The 16,200-nt window shown below is 55.1% G+C and overlaps 1 protein-coding gene across 1 annotated transcript; it reads left to right on the top strand.

The window, feature by feature from the left end:
* Positions 1 to 10,508: 10,508 nt before the first annotated feature.
* Positions 10,509 to 11,828, top strand: LOC121087317 (C2 calcium-dependent domain-containing protein 4C-like). Its single transcript, XM_040592208.1, has one exon. The coding sequence runs from the start codon at positions 10,630 to 10,632 to the stop codon at positions 11,479 to 11,481; it is 852 nt and encodes a 283-aa protein (XP_040448142.1). The 5' UTR covers positions 10,509 to 10,629; the 3' UTR covers positions 11,482 to 11,828.
* The last annotated feature ends 4,372 nt before the right edge of the window (positions 11,829 to 16,200 follow it).

Below are 16,200 nucleotides of genomic sequence, written 5' to 3'. Positions count from 1 at the left end.
TGAACATGGCCTGTAGTGTGTGGGGGTCTGGCCCACCGGATCTCACAGTTTTTCTGTTACTTTGCTTGCAGTGTGACACGCAATAAGTCTCCAGGTCTCAGCTCGCCATCTCCCAGCTGGACACCAGCCCAGTCATGGCAACCAGTACAGCACTGGTTTCTCCACACCACCCAACTGTGACCAACAGCTTGGCTCCTGTTCAGGAGACTGCAACAAGGGCAACAGCACAAATATTGGCTCAAGGCCTTTGGAGAGCTTCAACATTCTGAGTACACACGAGCCAAAAATATCTGGCCTGGAAACCATGTACCTCGTGATGGCTCCATTTCCAGCGGTGTGGGTGATGGCCAGGAGCACTCCGGCACTGGTGTGCTCATCTGCTCCCAGGTACGCCCCTGGGTGCAGTTCTCCTCGTGACAAGGGCCTGTGTGCCCAGGTCAGGGAAAAAACACTGCTTAGTTGGTCCAGGGCATCCCTGGACTCTCAGATCCAGATGGATGCCGGGAGTGGTGGTCAGCCCTGCTGACAAGCCCCCACCGGCAACCACAACCCCCCAAAGGGCAGCTTGAGGCAGCTTGGCTGGGTCTCACCACGCGCATCCCTGAGCCAGGCAGAGCCCACCACCAGCTCTGCCCCTGCACCACCGCGTGCCTCTGGGACCACGCTGCGTCCTAGGAAAAGACACAGATTAATTCCCCAGACAGCCAGGACCAGAAGCCTTACCCTGCAGCAGCGATGCCCAGCGCTTGGTGCGGTGACAGACACGGGACAGCCGTCTGTCTCTGCCACCAGCTGCAACGCCAGCTGTAAACCCGCCGTTTTGGGGGCGGCCACAGCGCTTCGACCCTGGCTGCCTGCGCCGCAGTGGAGAGCCTGATCCTCAGCACAGGCCCCTGGCTCTGCCTGCAGCTCCTACCGAGCTCCCCAGGGACTCATCAGTGTCTCCCTCGTTCCTGTCGCAGCGGGAAGATAAAGCTGGGATTATCGCTGCAGGCTGCCAGCTGCAGGCAGGAACCTCGCGTGGATGATGGCACCGAGCAGGCACCTGCCCACGCCGTGAGGGTCCGTGTCTCCTGCGGGGGTGGTGGGCAGGAGCACAGCCAGAGGGACCCCCTGAACTACCCCCCTGCCTCGGGAAAGCAGCTGCCATGAGGGGCCCTGATGCTTTTCAGGAACTGCAGTACCAGCCGCCCGCTCCTCCTGCTGGCAGGGATACTGGTTTTGCTGGGGCAAAGCTGGGACTGTGCCAGGCACAGCACCACAGCCCAGCATTGCCAGGGGCTCGCAAGCTCCTGCTTTGCTTTCCAGGCGGCGGGGGTCCCTCAGAGAACAGCTGGGCTGGAAAAGGCAGGGGATCGGGGTCAGGTGGTGCTCGGTGCCTGCCCCTCGCTGCTGGAGCACCAGTTCTGGGGGGACCAGGAGACTGAAGGGGAAAGAGGAGCCTGATGGGAAGAGAAATGCTGTGGTTTCGTCTTTTCCTGAAATAGAGGAAAAGATTTTGTAACTAAAATTATGACCCATAAAGATGATTTTGCTGGAAATTAATGTTTTGAGTCCCTGGCAGCTGTATGCACATGATAGGAAAGAAATGCCTCCTGTAATTTAAAAAATTACACTTAACATTTAACCTCATTATTTCCAGCGTGCTGGGGCAGAGGCATTGGAACCGATCACGTTTCCCCCTCCACAGCCCCCATGCACGCCAGGGACATGGCGCTCACCCCGAAGGGACAAATGAACAATTTTCCTCTGCTCCTTGTAGGAAAATGCAAAATGCTCCTTCCAGCCCTGGAACGAGGTTGGAATAGGGGTTCTGACCCTCTCAATTACCAGATTTGAACTGCTGACGGCGATGGCATTTCTTACAGCGCTGTGCCGCAGGATGTGATGGCCGCTCTGCCCATCAGCCCCTTTACCAATGGCTCACCCCTCTGCTGAGCACAGCCCAGCAAATCCATTTCTCCATCCTAATTAGGCTCCATCCAGGGCACGGAGCCAGCAGCCCGAGGAGGAGAGGATGCTAACGAGGGATGCCAGCCCTGGGGAGTGCCTGCCACCCCCTTTCCCTGCCTGTCCCAGCTGCGGGGCTGTTCCCGTACCACCCTGACCCCCCACGCTCCCAAAGACAGGCCCAAGGTAACCTGCCAATGGCTCCTAATTGGATTTGCTCATGCTAATTATGATCATTTTTGCCTCAATTAAGCCATTTGTTTCCCACACAACTCCCTTGTCATAGGTCTAGCAGGGAACCCTTTGCAGACTGCTTGGTCCACACGTCCTCTGGGGACATTGACTATCAGGATTGCCTTGGCTTACCCCTTTGGGCTCCCTCAAGGGCCGTGCTTGTCTCTTCATCCTCCTACCATGGCATTAACCCCTCTATTTCTCTCCCTCCCCCCATTCCCCTCCTTCCCATCCTCCTCTCTCACAGCACCAGACTTGCTCTATAGTGGTCTTTGCCGAGGAGACGCATCTCTACCTGACCAGAGCTCACCAACCTGCTGTACCAGGCTGCTCCTTGCATCATCCAGCCCCAAACCCAGCTGGGCTGCAGCCACCCTGCCCAGGCTGGGGAACATCCCTGTGCTCCACCTCCCCACACTGGGGGGAAAAAATAGGCAAAAAGCCACAGACCAGGACAGGGAACAACAGGGACTATGGGAAGGAAGGGGAGGGATATCCAAAAGTGCTTAGTAGATTCCTGCATTTTGGCAGAACAGACTCTCCCATCCCTCTCGCCCTGCTTGCAATCCCCCCCCCCCCCCCTCCACCCAGATGTAACAAGGTGCCAAGCCTTCAAAAAGCATCAGGTTCTGTAAAAACACCTCCCAGGGAACAGGCTGGCTGCAGCAACGCTTCTCTGCCCACACAGCCTTTCAGCTACAGACCTGTATTCCTGGGATAGACGAGCCTTATCCTGCCGCAACTAGAAGCCCATGTGCAAGCAGGTATTGCAGGCAGCTCACTCACAGCCCTGCAGAACCCCTTAACCCCAGCAGCAGGGACACCCACCAGGCCACCAGCAGCCCCTGCCACATTCAAGCACCTCCCAGGTGATCAGTCACTGCTCTCCAGGCTGAGCCTTCGCACACTAGCAGCGGCAAGACCATCAGCTTCCTCCTTTTTCAGCCTGCCTCCCCAACAATGCAAACACGCACCACCTACTCACTTGGGCTGGATTCAAGGTGATGACCTTGGGGTAAAGCAGCTTCACAGCCAGTTCACACTCCACTGAGCCATTTACTTCCTCTGCACTCATCTGAGGAGCTCTCTTCTTCCCAGGTCAGGACACAAGACATGGGAAGCTTTGGGCATACCCCTCATTGCAGACAGGTGTGCACAGAATTAATTTGCAGGTGAGCTCCGAGAGCCAGATTTAGTGCTAGTTGTTTCCTCACCACATTCTAAGGCATAATCACTCTGCAGCCTGGCACCCAGACAACGAACAAAGCCTTTTCTTTATCTCCACATCCAGGGTTTGGGAGCAAGCAGGAAAAGCCTGCGCAGATTTCAGACAGAGCCCTTACCTAGCTACATGCCACTAAAGGATGCTTTATTAATCTCTGCTTTGAAAACGCTGGCTGCAGAGAATGGAAGAGCTGTCAAACACAAATGAGGAGGAACTGAATTAATGCAGAGACCAATATAATATCTAGGAGTTGCAATATCAGCTCCTTTATCAATCTGAAGGCAAATCTTACTGTTATTCAGCAGTAATGAAACCAGTGCTATTGTGGCTGTAGATAATGCCAGGTGAGAGGCACACCTGCATTTTAAAAGACACTGCCACAGGGAAAGATGTCGAGCCGCTTTATGACTGCTTGCGCTTTGTGACTCATTGTGCACATCGATGGTGCACAAATAACTGGTCTAACCTGAGAGAAAAATGTCTCTGCCTAGCCCAAGCCAAGCAGAGGTACAAGGAGCCAGCGCCAGGTCTCTGGCCAGATCTGCTTCGGGAAAGCCAGCTCTGGAGTGCCAGGGAGGTGGTTAAGGGCTGCAGCTCAAGAAGAGGTGCCCTGACACAGCCCCTAGTTTAAAGGGCAAGTGTTTCTTCCTCCCAGTGGCTCACTGCTGGCCAGAGCAGCCCTTTGCACAGGCACTGTAGCCCAGCAGGAAAAGCTGCACAGAGCACAACATGCCCCAGAGATGCTCTTAACAGAAGAAACAATCTTTAATTAGAAAGACATTAACATCTCTGGTCACAGCAGGGTCTGGGAGCGAGGACACCTCCATCCTCCTTACCACCCTGCTTTTGAACTTCCTGGGATTTTTAACTCCCACTTTCTTGCAGACCATATGAATTGGGGAAACACAAGAACAAAACCTCGGGGGCCCTCAGCCCCTCCCTCCAGAGCTCAGAGGGATTTATACTTCTTTAGAGACTCTGCCCCTGGCAGGGGCAAGCACAGTCGTTACAATGCTGGTGGGCAGCAGAGGGTGCATGGTTGTCCACTGCCGTGCTCGGAGCAGAGCTGGCCTGGCCCATCCAGGTTAAACCTGCCCGAGAGCTCAGCTTGCTCAGCACAGCATCCCTGCTGCAGGGCGCCACGGTTATTTATAACATTTGGTGCATTGTTAGTTCAAGTTGATACACACACAAATAGAGCTCCAGGCAGCTGTGCCATCAGAAGCAGCCTCCAGGCACGCCCCAAGCAGAGCGCCAAACACCCCAAGCTGTTCCCATTTTTACACTCACATTTGGAGGAGGAACTGCTCTTTGCAGCTTCAGATACTGTGACTTGTTCCAGGCGACAGATCAGGTGTTGGCCAATCTCGAGCAACTCCAGAGCACTGGGTTGCATTCAGGCACTTTCTGATCCCAGCCTGCCTTTCTAGAACCCAAATCACCCTTTGCTCAACCCTTGCACTTGAGCCAGGGTGGGTTGTAGGATCCATGTGGAGGAGACAGCTCTAGGCAGACACCCAGGCACGAAGAAGCCAGAAAGCAGCAAATACTTAGAGGTCTTCAGTCTGAGCAACAGGGACTCCACATGGAACTGGCTGGTTTATCCCAAGGGCACAGACTTGCTACCCCCTGTACTGCTGGGGGATGTCACACATGTGGAGGGAGGCACCTCTGCAGCCAGCCCAGGGCCACGTCAGTGTGACCACGCTCAGGTACCACCACAGAAAACCTGGCTCCACACAGACTGAGCCTGCATCTCTACTCCCTGCACCCCTCTCCTTCCCATCCCACGTTTCAGCATTCCCAAAGCCATCACCCTCCCAGGAGTCATGAAGAGCCTCTCCACAGGAGGGGTCAGAGGGGAAGGTCCCTATACCCTGGACTCCAGCAGCAGCATGTCCAGACCATCTGGTGCACAGGCAGAACCTGCCAGCTCCAGGTAATGACAGCCAACTGCACCCTAGTTCACATGAAAAAAAAATAGGGTAATTTTATTATATAGTTTAAAAAATATCAACATAGCATTTAACTGGACATCTTACTCTAGGACACAGCTGCCCCAGAGAAGCAGGCACTTTGCAGCCACAGCAGAAGTCCAGGTTCACAGGTCAGGGCTCTTGCTTATCCTAGAAAACAAGATATTTTACTGTCAACACCAGCCAGTCATCACTGACACTGATGAGCCAACCCACCCAGCATCTCTCCTCACCCTCCATTTCCCTGAAAGCCAGGCACTGAGCATCAGTTTCATGGGAATTAGCCAGGCATCCACCAGTGCTTTGGCAACATGTGGGTCTAGAGCAGTGAAGGACCCTGCGTGAAGGTGCTAGTGATGAAGACTCCCACAGGTCCTCCCCATTTTGAAGTGGAAGATACCTAGGCCAGTGAGCTGTGAAGAGCTCATGGTGACCTGCTGGTAGCACCTGTGGTTCAGAGGTGGCTGCTCTGGGTACCGGCACAAGATGCTCAACTGGCATTTGGCACCTGTCATGCAGGGGTGGAAACACCCACAGCACACATCCATCATCATCATCTCAACAACATGTGGGGACTGAGGCTGTCTCCTTGCACAGGGAGAGGAACTAGAGCCCCTACAACCCTTTCCTAGCTGACTTGGCAGCAAAGGGAATAGAGAGCTATGTCCAAAGGCTCAGAGCCTGGAGACATCCCCCCAGGCTGAAAGACCTTTGAGCTTGTGACACCTGGCGTGCTCCACACTAGAAAAGGGTGGGTGGAATTATGGCCCAGCACAGAGAAGTCCTTACCCCACTCTGTGACAAACTACTGCTGGTCATTGCAGCCTACATGAGCCTTCTGCTCACTGCCACCCCCACTGCCCACATCAGCTTGGGCTTCTGGGCATCACCATTACCACCATCAGCAGCTGGAGCATCTTCCCCACTGGTAGACCCAGCTGCATTCCCTGGTCCCAGCTCTGTGCTTGCAGCCAGCAGTTCTGGGGTACCACTAACCCCAGCAGGGTTGTACATCCTCCACTTGCAGAGTCAGGGGCATGGCCAGACTGCAGCTCCACGGAAGGGTGGCACAAGACCCATGAGTGATCTCATGAGTTTCAGAGTAGTTCAGATAACCCCTGACACCTCTCCTTCTGTAGCCAAGGGAAGGACAGAAGTACACCCTTCCAGCCCAGTACTTGCAAGTGTACCACAGACCAAGGCTACAGCCAGCATGGGGCAAGCACACTCACCTGGAGATCTGATGATTCCTTCAGCATAATGATCCCATTTTTCTCTTCAAGCTCCAGGTCTGCCTCAGTGTCATTCTGGGATTTGTACTCTTCACTATCTGTTGCTGTGTCAGAGGGCTGGGGAAGAAAGAGGCAGTGGACGCACCAGCCCCATCCCCAACAGCACTGGGAGCCACAGCCAAGTAACCAAGGGTGACAGGGATGCTGCTTTTCAGGGATGTCAACCAAAGATAAACTTTGTTGTGTTATGGGATGAGTGGGGCACCCACACCTTTCAGACACAAAGCGAAGTGATACTCCAGTGTTCTTTGGACAGCCTGCAGCCCTCAAAGGGTGTCCAATAAAGGAAACCTCTTTACAGCTCCCCACACAGGCTCCTCTGCGGGGACACTGCAGTGACACTCCCAGCCTACCAGGGGCACATAGAGGCTAAACACAATCACCTTGGAGTTGCTCAGCCCTGGAGGCACAAGCCTGCTCAGCAGCCAGATCATACCTCATATGTGAGGTCTTCAGAGTCATCCTCCGACAGGCCCCTCTCCAATACCACCAACCAGGTCTCTGGCTCCTCTGGATCTAAGTCATCCCTCTTTCTCTTGTTTGCTTTGTTAGTTGGGTTGATCAGATCTTCATGGGTCTCTGCAGGGATTCGTAAGAGACACAGTCACAACACACACAGAACAAACCTTCATTTGTGCACTTCCCAGTTTTCCACCAAGCACAGGAGCTCCAGAGCTGGTGTATTGAAATACCATGCTGTGTGCTTCTTAGCTGCAGAGCCTCCAGGTGTTCCAGGAAGCTGCAGCTCTTACCCTTGGGCATGTTGCTTTGGCCCCAGTCTGCTGGCAGGTGGCCCAGGATGTTCTGGATCCTGGTGGGGACAATAGAGAACATGAGGCGCATTATTCTCCCCCTGAGCTTCTTGGAAAGTTGTCCAGGCTGGGTGGGAGACTGTGTGAAGGAGACTTTGCTGATGATGGTCTCCACAGGGACCACAAATCCAGTCCAGCCTGATGCTTTCTGAAGGGTCTTCAGCTGCAAACAAGAGGTACCTTGTGTCATGTGAGACCTTCCAGCTATTTAAAGTCCTCAGTGAAACTCTTAAACTCTGCTCTACCCCAGCTTGGAGTGGAGATTGGGACCAACTTCAGCCAGGTAAAACAGGGCCAGTCAGATTGTACCTTGTCTCTAAAGACCCCCCATCTCTCCTGGCCCAGAGAAGGGGAGAAATGCAAGTGATGCAACACCCATTAGCAGAAGGAGAACAAGGCAAGACCAAACCAGGCAGAGGACAAGAGCTGGAATGGGGAGGGAAGCAGAGAAGTGCACACAGAGCACAGGGAAGAGGGAAAAGACTGGAAGTAGAGAGAATATCTGGCAGAGAAACTAAAGGAACCGCCAGTCTCAAAGAGGGGCTTTATCCCCCCATCCCCTTGGCCTCAGACTCCTCCAGCCGCAGGAATATCACTTACCAGGTACTTGACAAAACCCAGCTGAAGGATGCGGCACAGGAGCCTGCTGGAGAGGGAGCCAGGCTCATTGCAGGTGACTGGCCTCCCCTAGAGATGGAGAGAGAAAGGTCAGACACCCTCCACCCCAGCTCTGACAGTGCCCCCAGCAGAATCAACTACTTCAGCACCTTCTTTGGTCTGGGGGATGCCATTACTTGCTTCTCCATGAAGCCTAAGAACCTAGACTCAACAGAAACCTGGTTTAGCCCAGCCTGCAGCCCTCAGGCTATTTGTAGCCCCTGGCCCAGCTGCTGCTCGTTGCACTGACGAGCTGCCAGCCCCACTAACCAGTGGGGCAGCCCAGTGCCCTCCCCTGGGGGTTCCCTGTTGAGCACTGGTCCTGGTGCAGGGCCTGATGGCTCTCAATTAGAGGTTTATTTTTTCTCAATGTGGGGTGCTTGCCTCCTCCGAGGGGTTGTAGCTTGCCAAGCCAAGACCCTGATTGGGGATATCTCCCCTTGCTCTGTGATGATGTGAATAGCTGAAGGCAGAGGGTGATGAGGTGCTAGAAAACCTGTCCTGCTGAGCCCCTTGGTGATGGGAGAAGGTGGACCCCAGATGAGGAGAGGCCCTTCAGCATCCCTCCTGGCCTGTGCCCTTCCCTTGCTCCCGCACTGCAGGGGGAAGCTGGGGCTGGGATTTGTTTCAGTCAATAAAGATGAAAGGAAGGGAGTAAGCCTGGGTCTTTGAAATCACAGCCTGATCAATTAGTCAGCAGCTCTGTGTGCGCAGGAACACACATGCACACACACTCCTCTTTGTAAAATGGGCTCAGCTGAGCCCCTAGAAGCACTTTCCAGAAGCTTCTTTATAGCAGATCCTTTCAGCCCCTGCTCTGGGCACTCTGAGGTTGTAACTTTGTGCGGACTGTAAACCCAAAAGCTGTGCTGGGCGTAGTGTGAACAACAGACCTGCTGACCCCCACGTGCAGCTCAGCATCGATCCTTCCCCCAGCTCTGTGCTTGGGCAAGCTGGGGACCATGATGTGCAGATGGGCTGGAGTCCCATCTCTGTCCAGTTCTGGCCCCATAACTATCAGGAGGGATTTTCAGCTGTTATTTCTACCAGGCAGGTGGGATTGGAGTGGGGAAAGGTGTTTAATGTCTGGGTGTCACTTTACCCTGTTGCAAGGTAACAGACACACTGCTCCAAATGCTGGCGAGGCCCAGAAGCAGGCATGGTGTGCGGGCACTGCCCTCGGCGTGAAGGGCACAGCATCAGCGTAACAGGGCACCCACCTCCCCGCTCCATTCAGCTGAACAGGGCATCGTGGCAGAGATGACCCTGCAGAGATGGGGACCGATGTCCAGCATCCACAGATCTTGCTTGCAGCCATGCCACTGGCCACACGTTTGGGGGACAGGCATGAGCCCCCCTCAGTGGAGCTGGGACGTGGCTGTTTACGATGTTCTCGGTCAGGCTCCCAACACCGGCTAGTGCCAAAGCCAGCCTGGCCTTGCCCCTGCTCCTGCTGAAACCCACGGCAGAGCCTCTTCGGTTCCTGGTGTGGGACAGAACCAAATCACAGCAGGTTACCACAGCCCAGCTGCACTGCTGCAGTGGCAGACCCTGCACTGCACAGAAGCGGAGCTGCTTTGCTCTCTGCGCTGTTTGCAGAGCAGGAGCTAACACAAAGCATCCGTGATCCCCCTGCTAGCGAGGGGGGGGTGGGGGCTTCCCCAGCCAAGGTGGCTCTGCAGCTCTGCCTCTGCCCGGCTGCACAGGGGAGAAGGCAAAGCAGCCTTTGTCTGAGGCTCTGCTGGGACAGCGCGTTCATGCTCCCACCTGGAGGACACGCAACACGTGTCATCACAGCAGCCTCATGCCTGGGGGCTGCCCGGGACCATCGCCCCCCTCAGTCCCATGCCCAGCGGGGATGGGAGCACAGGGATGCTGCCCAGTACGCAGCCCGAGTGACAGCAGAGATGGGAGGAGATGGGGGCTCTGATTGAAATTGGTAATTTCTCTGGGTAATTGCGTGGGCCAAGGTAGAGATTTTCCTGGTGGGAGTTTTGCCAGACAGAGCTGAAGTGTTTGTCTCCTGCTCTCACCTCCGGCTGCCCCTTCTGCTCAGCTCCACCTGATACCCACAGACGGTGACTCATCCTGCACAGGCCACCGCTCCATGCACTCGCTCATGCTCCTGGCTCCCTCCCACCCTGGGTGCTGCAGCCCTGGCTCCGGCTGCTCATCCAGCTCTTCTTCCCCTCTGTGCACCCCCCACCTCCTGTCTCATGGGTGATGGGGCTGGCCGGCACCGGTGGCCCTGCGTGTGAGCAGGAAGGCAGGAGCAGAGGTTGGGGACAAGTGCCTCCTCGCCCGTCCCCCTCCATCTGTCTCTCCTGTGCCCAGGCGGGTGACGAATTGCTGCTGGTCTGGAGGGAGCAGGTGCAGGGACCTGGCAGCCGCTGTCACAGTGCGTCACCGCATGGAGAGCAATCAGGGCTGGCTGCAGAGCATAAATACACAGCGCTGCTCCAGGGAGCCCTGTCGGTCCCACCATGTCGCTCTGGGAGGAGATGCTCTGCCCCCGTGCGCTCCAGGGTAACGGCTCCAGGGACATCTTCCTCCACGTGGTGACCCCCGACCGCATCCCGCAGTTTACTATCCCCTCTCTGGACAACCACAAGAAGCAGAGGCGCTCAGGCAAGGGGAAGGGGCAGCTGGTGGGGACGGCTTGGAGGAGTGGCTGGGACTCAGCAGCGGAGGATGAGCATGGTGTGCCTGGCTCTATGTCGTCCTGCTCCAACGCTGGGCTCGCTGCCGCTGCGCAGGCTATGCCAGACCCCAGTGCTCGGGCAGCTCTGTCCCTGCCCCATCTCCCTAAGGTCACCACCCCGTATGGCTTCGTCACCCTGGGGCAGAGCCCCCAGGTCACCAGTGAAGAGGCACTGTTTTTTCACTCGGGCTCAGGTTTCTCTCGAGAACCCGCTGCTGAGGTAGAGCCCAGCTGGCAGGAGGAGCCAGGATGCTGCAGGCACCCAGGGGTGCCTGTTGCTGGGGGAGGCGGCTGCTCCCGGACCAGGGTGGGGCTGAGGGACCACAAGCAGCCGAGTCCCCATGCCAGGAGTCGCAAGGATGGCGGAGACAGCCAGGCCTACAGGACTCCAGCAGGGCTTCCCCTGCTCAGCAGATGTGCCAGCCCGCTCAGAGACACGCAAATAACGGATGTTCTGGAAAGCAAAGAGGCAGAGAAGAGAGAGACGAGGCTCCTGGGGGTGGGCTGTCAGAGCAGCAGCTCCAGCCTGGAGCTCCCCACTGGGACACCCAGGAAGAACTTGCTCCAGAGGATCCTCGGGAGGCACCTTGCCCATCCTCGGCAGCTCAAGCCTACAAATTTCACTCTCCACTGATCTTGCAAAGCAGCTCTGAGAAACAAAGATTCCCTACAGACTTGGGAAAGGGAGGCGCTGGCCAGCGCCTCAGCCTGCCAGCAGCCGGGCTCAAACGGGAGGGCATCAGATGTGTCACTTCACCCGGAGGAAAAGCACTGAAGTGGCGTTGCCCTTGGCTGGGGCGCCAGGAGTGCTCTGCAGCAGGAGGCACCGGGGGCTTCACGGGCTGGGGCAGCGTGCCCACCAGGCCAGAGGGCAGCAGCGGCAGCAGCAGCGGCAGCAGCAGTGGTGCAGCTGCATGGGGCAGGCTGGGGAGCAGAGGGGGCTGCAGGTTTGTAACTGTACAGCATCTGAATAAAAGTGAAAACATTCCAACTGACCAATGCACCTCTCCTTTTTTCTTTCCTGTGCCAGCAGCTGAGTATCAACAGGATATTTGGGTGCACCCCAGCACTCCCTCCTATTGTACCCCTGGTCTCAGCAGCTCCCACTGTTTATCTCCAAGTGAGAGCAGGTCCTTGATGGGCTTGAAACTGCTGAAATGCAGAGCAGGAGAGTGTCTGAGCCCTCCAGGACATGAGCTACAGCAGGCTAGGAAAGAGAGATCACATCCACTTTATGGCTGGTTTCCAGCTTTGTGGCTGTAGGGTGGGACGTCTGCATGTGCCAGGGTCCCTCTCCCAGCCTGACCCTTGCAGGCGGGACCTCTGCTTCCAGGACACAGCAGCTTTCCAGAAATAGTTACTCCACGGCAGTCCACAGGGTACAGTTGCCAACTGCTCTTAACTAGCTGCGATAAAGCAAGTTGCGCATTATTGGCTGTGCTCTCATAAACTGCTTTTTGCTTTTATTGAGAAGCAGAACCTGCAATGCCAGAATTAAAGCATTCATGGCCAGCAGTGTTTTAGGACTAATGAAGCACAGCGTCCTGGGTCAGCAGCGCTGGGCTGCTGTCACGTTCACTTTCAGGGCTCTTAATTCTCAATGAGGATCCCTGAGAGGTGGAACTGGAAGGGCTGGTCCTGGCCCAGGCGAGCAGGTGGAGTGCAGCCAGCTGGGGGGGACTGGGGGTCAGCTGAGGTCCCTGCAATAAGACCATACAGAGCAGGCAGCGATCAGGTTTTGCATCGGGGCCATTAAACAGTGGGTTTCTTATCTCAGTTTGATTCCACTCCCTGCCAGGCTGGCTGTGTGACCTGGGCCATGTCATGCTCTAACTCAGTGGCTTGGTTTCCCCCATCTCTTCAGCCTAGTTTGACTATAAGATAAGCCCTTTGCTGGAACGGCCACTTACAAGGGAGCTTTGCCGAGTGTGTCTGAGCACCATGCAGCCACCAGGATGAGCCAGAAGCGGGACACGGGTCCCCAGAGTCCCTGCTTTCCTCCAGATGCTGTTGCATGAAAGCACCGGTACCCAGAGGACTTCAGTGATGGCATGAAATAGGGGTGAGAGCTTTTCATATGCAAATCCCAGACTTCTCCAGGCATATACGTGCCCTCCTGCGTGGCTTATGGCATGGATATTAATGACTCTTTCTCCAGCATGGAAGAATGTGGTAGCAAGGGCTGTTAGAAAGGGACCCAGGATCAGTTATGTGACAGAAAATCCGCTCAACTATTATTATTAGGAGCACTGACACTATAGAGCAAGTCAGGGACTAAAGCTTCTGAAAATTTAAATTGATCTCCAGCTCCTGAGGGCATCATCTCCGTTCAGCACTTAGGGATGAGAGGGCAGATTGAGTTACTACAGATTAATAAACGAGCGGTTATCAGTTGAGTTGTGATATCTGAATGTGTGCATGCTCTGAGCTGACAGGCAAATATGAATTAAGCCATGCTCCTGTAAACCTCTCTCCGTTTCCTTTTGATGCTTAAGCTACTGCACAGTAGTGGCTCTGTTTAACTGCCTCATCATCTTCCAAGGAAGGCACGGGGACAAATCCTTGGTGGCAGCTGACTGAAGTGGTGAGCCTGCTGTATTTAGCAATTAAACCTGGAGGGTGGGAGCTAGGACTCCTGGGTTTTATTCCTTGCTTGGTGACCTTCCTGAGCTCCTGGGAACCTCACTGTGCCCCTTCCTTGTCTACAAAATAGGAAGAAATCTGCTCTGCTTCACGGGTGGGTTGCATCCATGTTCACAAGACATCTCTGGTGCCCTTGGCAGGATATCCCAAGGGAAGAAATATTGGATGTTACTACAGCCTGCCATGGTACGAGACTCCTTTCCTCCGCATGTGCTAGTGTAGGAATTATCAGCCTGGACAGAATCACAAATTAAAGCTTTGTTTAAAATGGTTGCGGTGGGGATCGCTACATGGCAGGCGTGGAGCCGGGCTTAAGCTAGGGAGGAAACATCAATTCCATGCAACACAGCAAAGGTGCTCTGCCGTGAAACTGCCTCTCTGCCGTATTTCTGCTGCTGCCAGGCTACACCTCAAGGCATCCCTCCAGCCTGCGAAGTGAGAAGGACAATATCTCCCACTGGAGCAACATGTCTCTGAGATTTACAGGATGCCCTTTCCCTGCAAACCCCGCGCCTGGCAGTGAGGATGTTACAGTGGGAGCCATCACTGATGTGGCAAGATAAATAGTCGTTACCAGCAACTGATTATTCTTCCTGGGCCTGGTACATTTTCTAAACGCTGTTTTTGTCTGACTCAGAATTTTGTTCCAGCCTCCTGCAGGTACAGACAGCAGAAAAGCTCAGGGCTAATTATCAGCTCTTAATCCCACGTACAGTGGTTTCAGCAGCACTAACCACGCTTGGCTGTAAGTAGGTGGAATCAGAAACGTAACAAGTCCAAATCTCCAGAGCACAAGGGGCCGGATCGAGGACAGGTCTCCAAATCCTCCACAGCAGCAGCTTCCCCAGCACCCTCCCGCAGGGCTCAGCTGCTGCAGCCAGTGAGCCAGGCAGTGCCACGGCCTCCCCCAGCCCTGTGGTACTGAGATGCTTCTTCCCTCCATGCTGACACTTCTAAGAGGTCAGATGCACCAGACACCAGCTTATTTGGAAGAAAACCAGCCAAACTGGGCAGAGACCGAGAGCATTTCCCAATGTCTCATTCCTGCAAACTCTATCAGGAAAAATAAACAAGACCTTCCCTTCGATCTCAGTGGATCTAGTGTATCTGTCAAGGTCCCTCTCATGGTGTTATCTCCCCTGTTCTCCAGGATTTTTACTGCAACCTATGGAAACCAGGACCTCTCTCTTTCCTTTTTAAAGAAGCCCAGCTTGCCCCTGGCCAGGCTGCTACCATCACTGGTCACATCGGTACTGCAGCCCTGGTGCTGGGCTCTGCAGGGCAGAGCAGAGACCCCACAAGGGGAAGCTGATCTCTTGCTCTTGACAATCTCAGGTGCCACAAATGTCACCTACTGCAACTGAAGGTCTCTTCACCACGCTGGGCATGGAGAGATGTTGGTCTCATGGACACCAGGCCCTAAGCAGCAGCAGGAGTCAGCTGGGAGCAAGCAACATTTGTGATCTCGGCATGATTTTTATGCGATGGAGCACCTGGCCTTCCTGAGATCGATACAGAACTGCTGTCTTTGCTAAGAATTTTATAGTCAGTGTCCCTGCCTGCTGGGTGAGATAAGCCCCTTCATGTGCTCATTAGCTGCACGGCTCCTTTCCCAGCTAATTGGTGCTGGAAAGGTCAAGCTCTTGCTATGAGACAGTCTGCCGCAGTCAGAGTCCCAGCTTGGGAAGCTGGGAGGCATGCGGGGCTGGAGACCACCCTGCTGACCCCTCCTGAAACACCCCCTGCTGCCTCCAAGCAGCGCCACACTCTCAGCACCCCACTCCACACCGCGGGCGCCTGGCTGGGCTGTGGGCTTCACCGGTGCCTGGATGCTACAAGGATCACGGCTTCTCCAGCGGGTTAAATTTCACCTCCTCAGCTGGCAGGCTGTTTGCGACCAGGTAGCGACCGCCTCCGATTTCTCTGTTATTCTCGTTTGTTCCGTGAAGGGGTTTGTTTGCTTGTTTCCATTACTGCAGCCATCTGACAGCCAAGCTGTGCTCGTTCGCCGTGCATGGCACGGGGACAGGGCTCAGGCTCTTGCTGGGCAGAGCCATGTGAGCCCCTGCACAGCACATGGCAGCAGCTGCTCCCCGCTCAGCTGCGCCCGCATGGAGAAACCACTTTTCCACCTACCTGGGCTCAGCAGCAGGACCTCTGTCCCCAGCTGCCGTCTGCAGAGGCAGCTGCGTGAGTGCATCCAAGTCCATGCTTTTCCCTTCAGATGCTCCCAGAGATCCAACCATGGCGAGACTGATGCACTTGCAAGGAGGAAAAATACTAACTGTGTTCCCCTCCTCGGGGTTTACTTTAAACCTCGGTGTGATCATCTGTTGCTCTTCACGAAGAGCTGAGAGTCATATCCGAGTGATTTTCAGGCAGCTCCTCTTGCTTTGAATATATTCAAATATCTCTAGAGATGGGGTTTATAGTGTGCAACTGGGAGGGTGTGTGGGAGCAGCCGGCGCACAAGGGATGCGATGTTATCTCTGGACATCTGTGCTCTACTGCTGGAGCCTGGCTTAATGGGAAAGGAAAGGCAAAACAGCTTCTGTGCTGTGAAAACAAGGAGGAAGATTCCTGGCTGAGCCCATCACAAGGCAGCAGCTGGGATGTGGTGACTGGAAAGCAGGAGCTGCCAGGACAGGGAAAAGCTCAGCGGGGTTAGCAAGGAGGGCAGAGGAGAGCCAGGCTGCTGCAGACCTGAACC

Source organism: Falco naumanni, chromosome 4, assembly GCF_017639655.2.
Source record: "Falco naumanni isolate bFalNau1 chromosome 4, bFalNau1.pat, whole genome shotgun sequence".
Taxonomy (NCBI): Eukaryota; Metazoa; Chordata; class Aves; order Falconiformes; family Falconidae; genus Falco; species Falco naumanni.
This window is presented reverse-complemented; position numbering and strand designations above follow the sequence as displayed.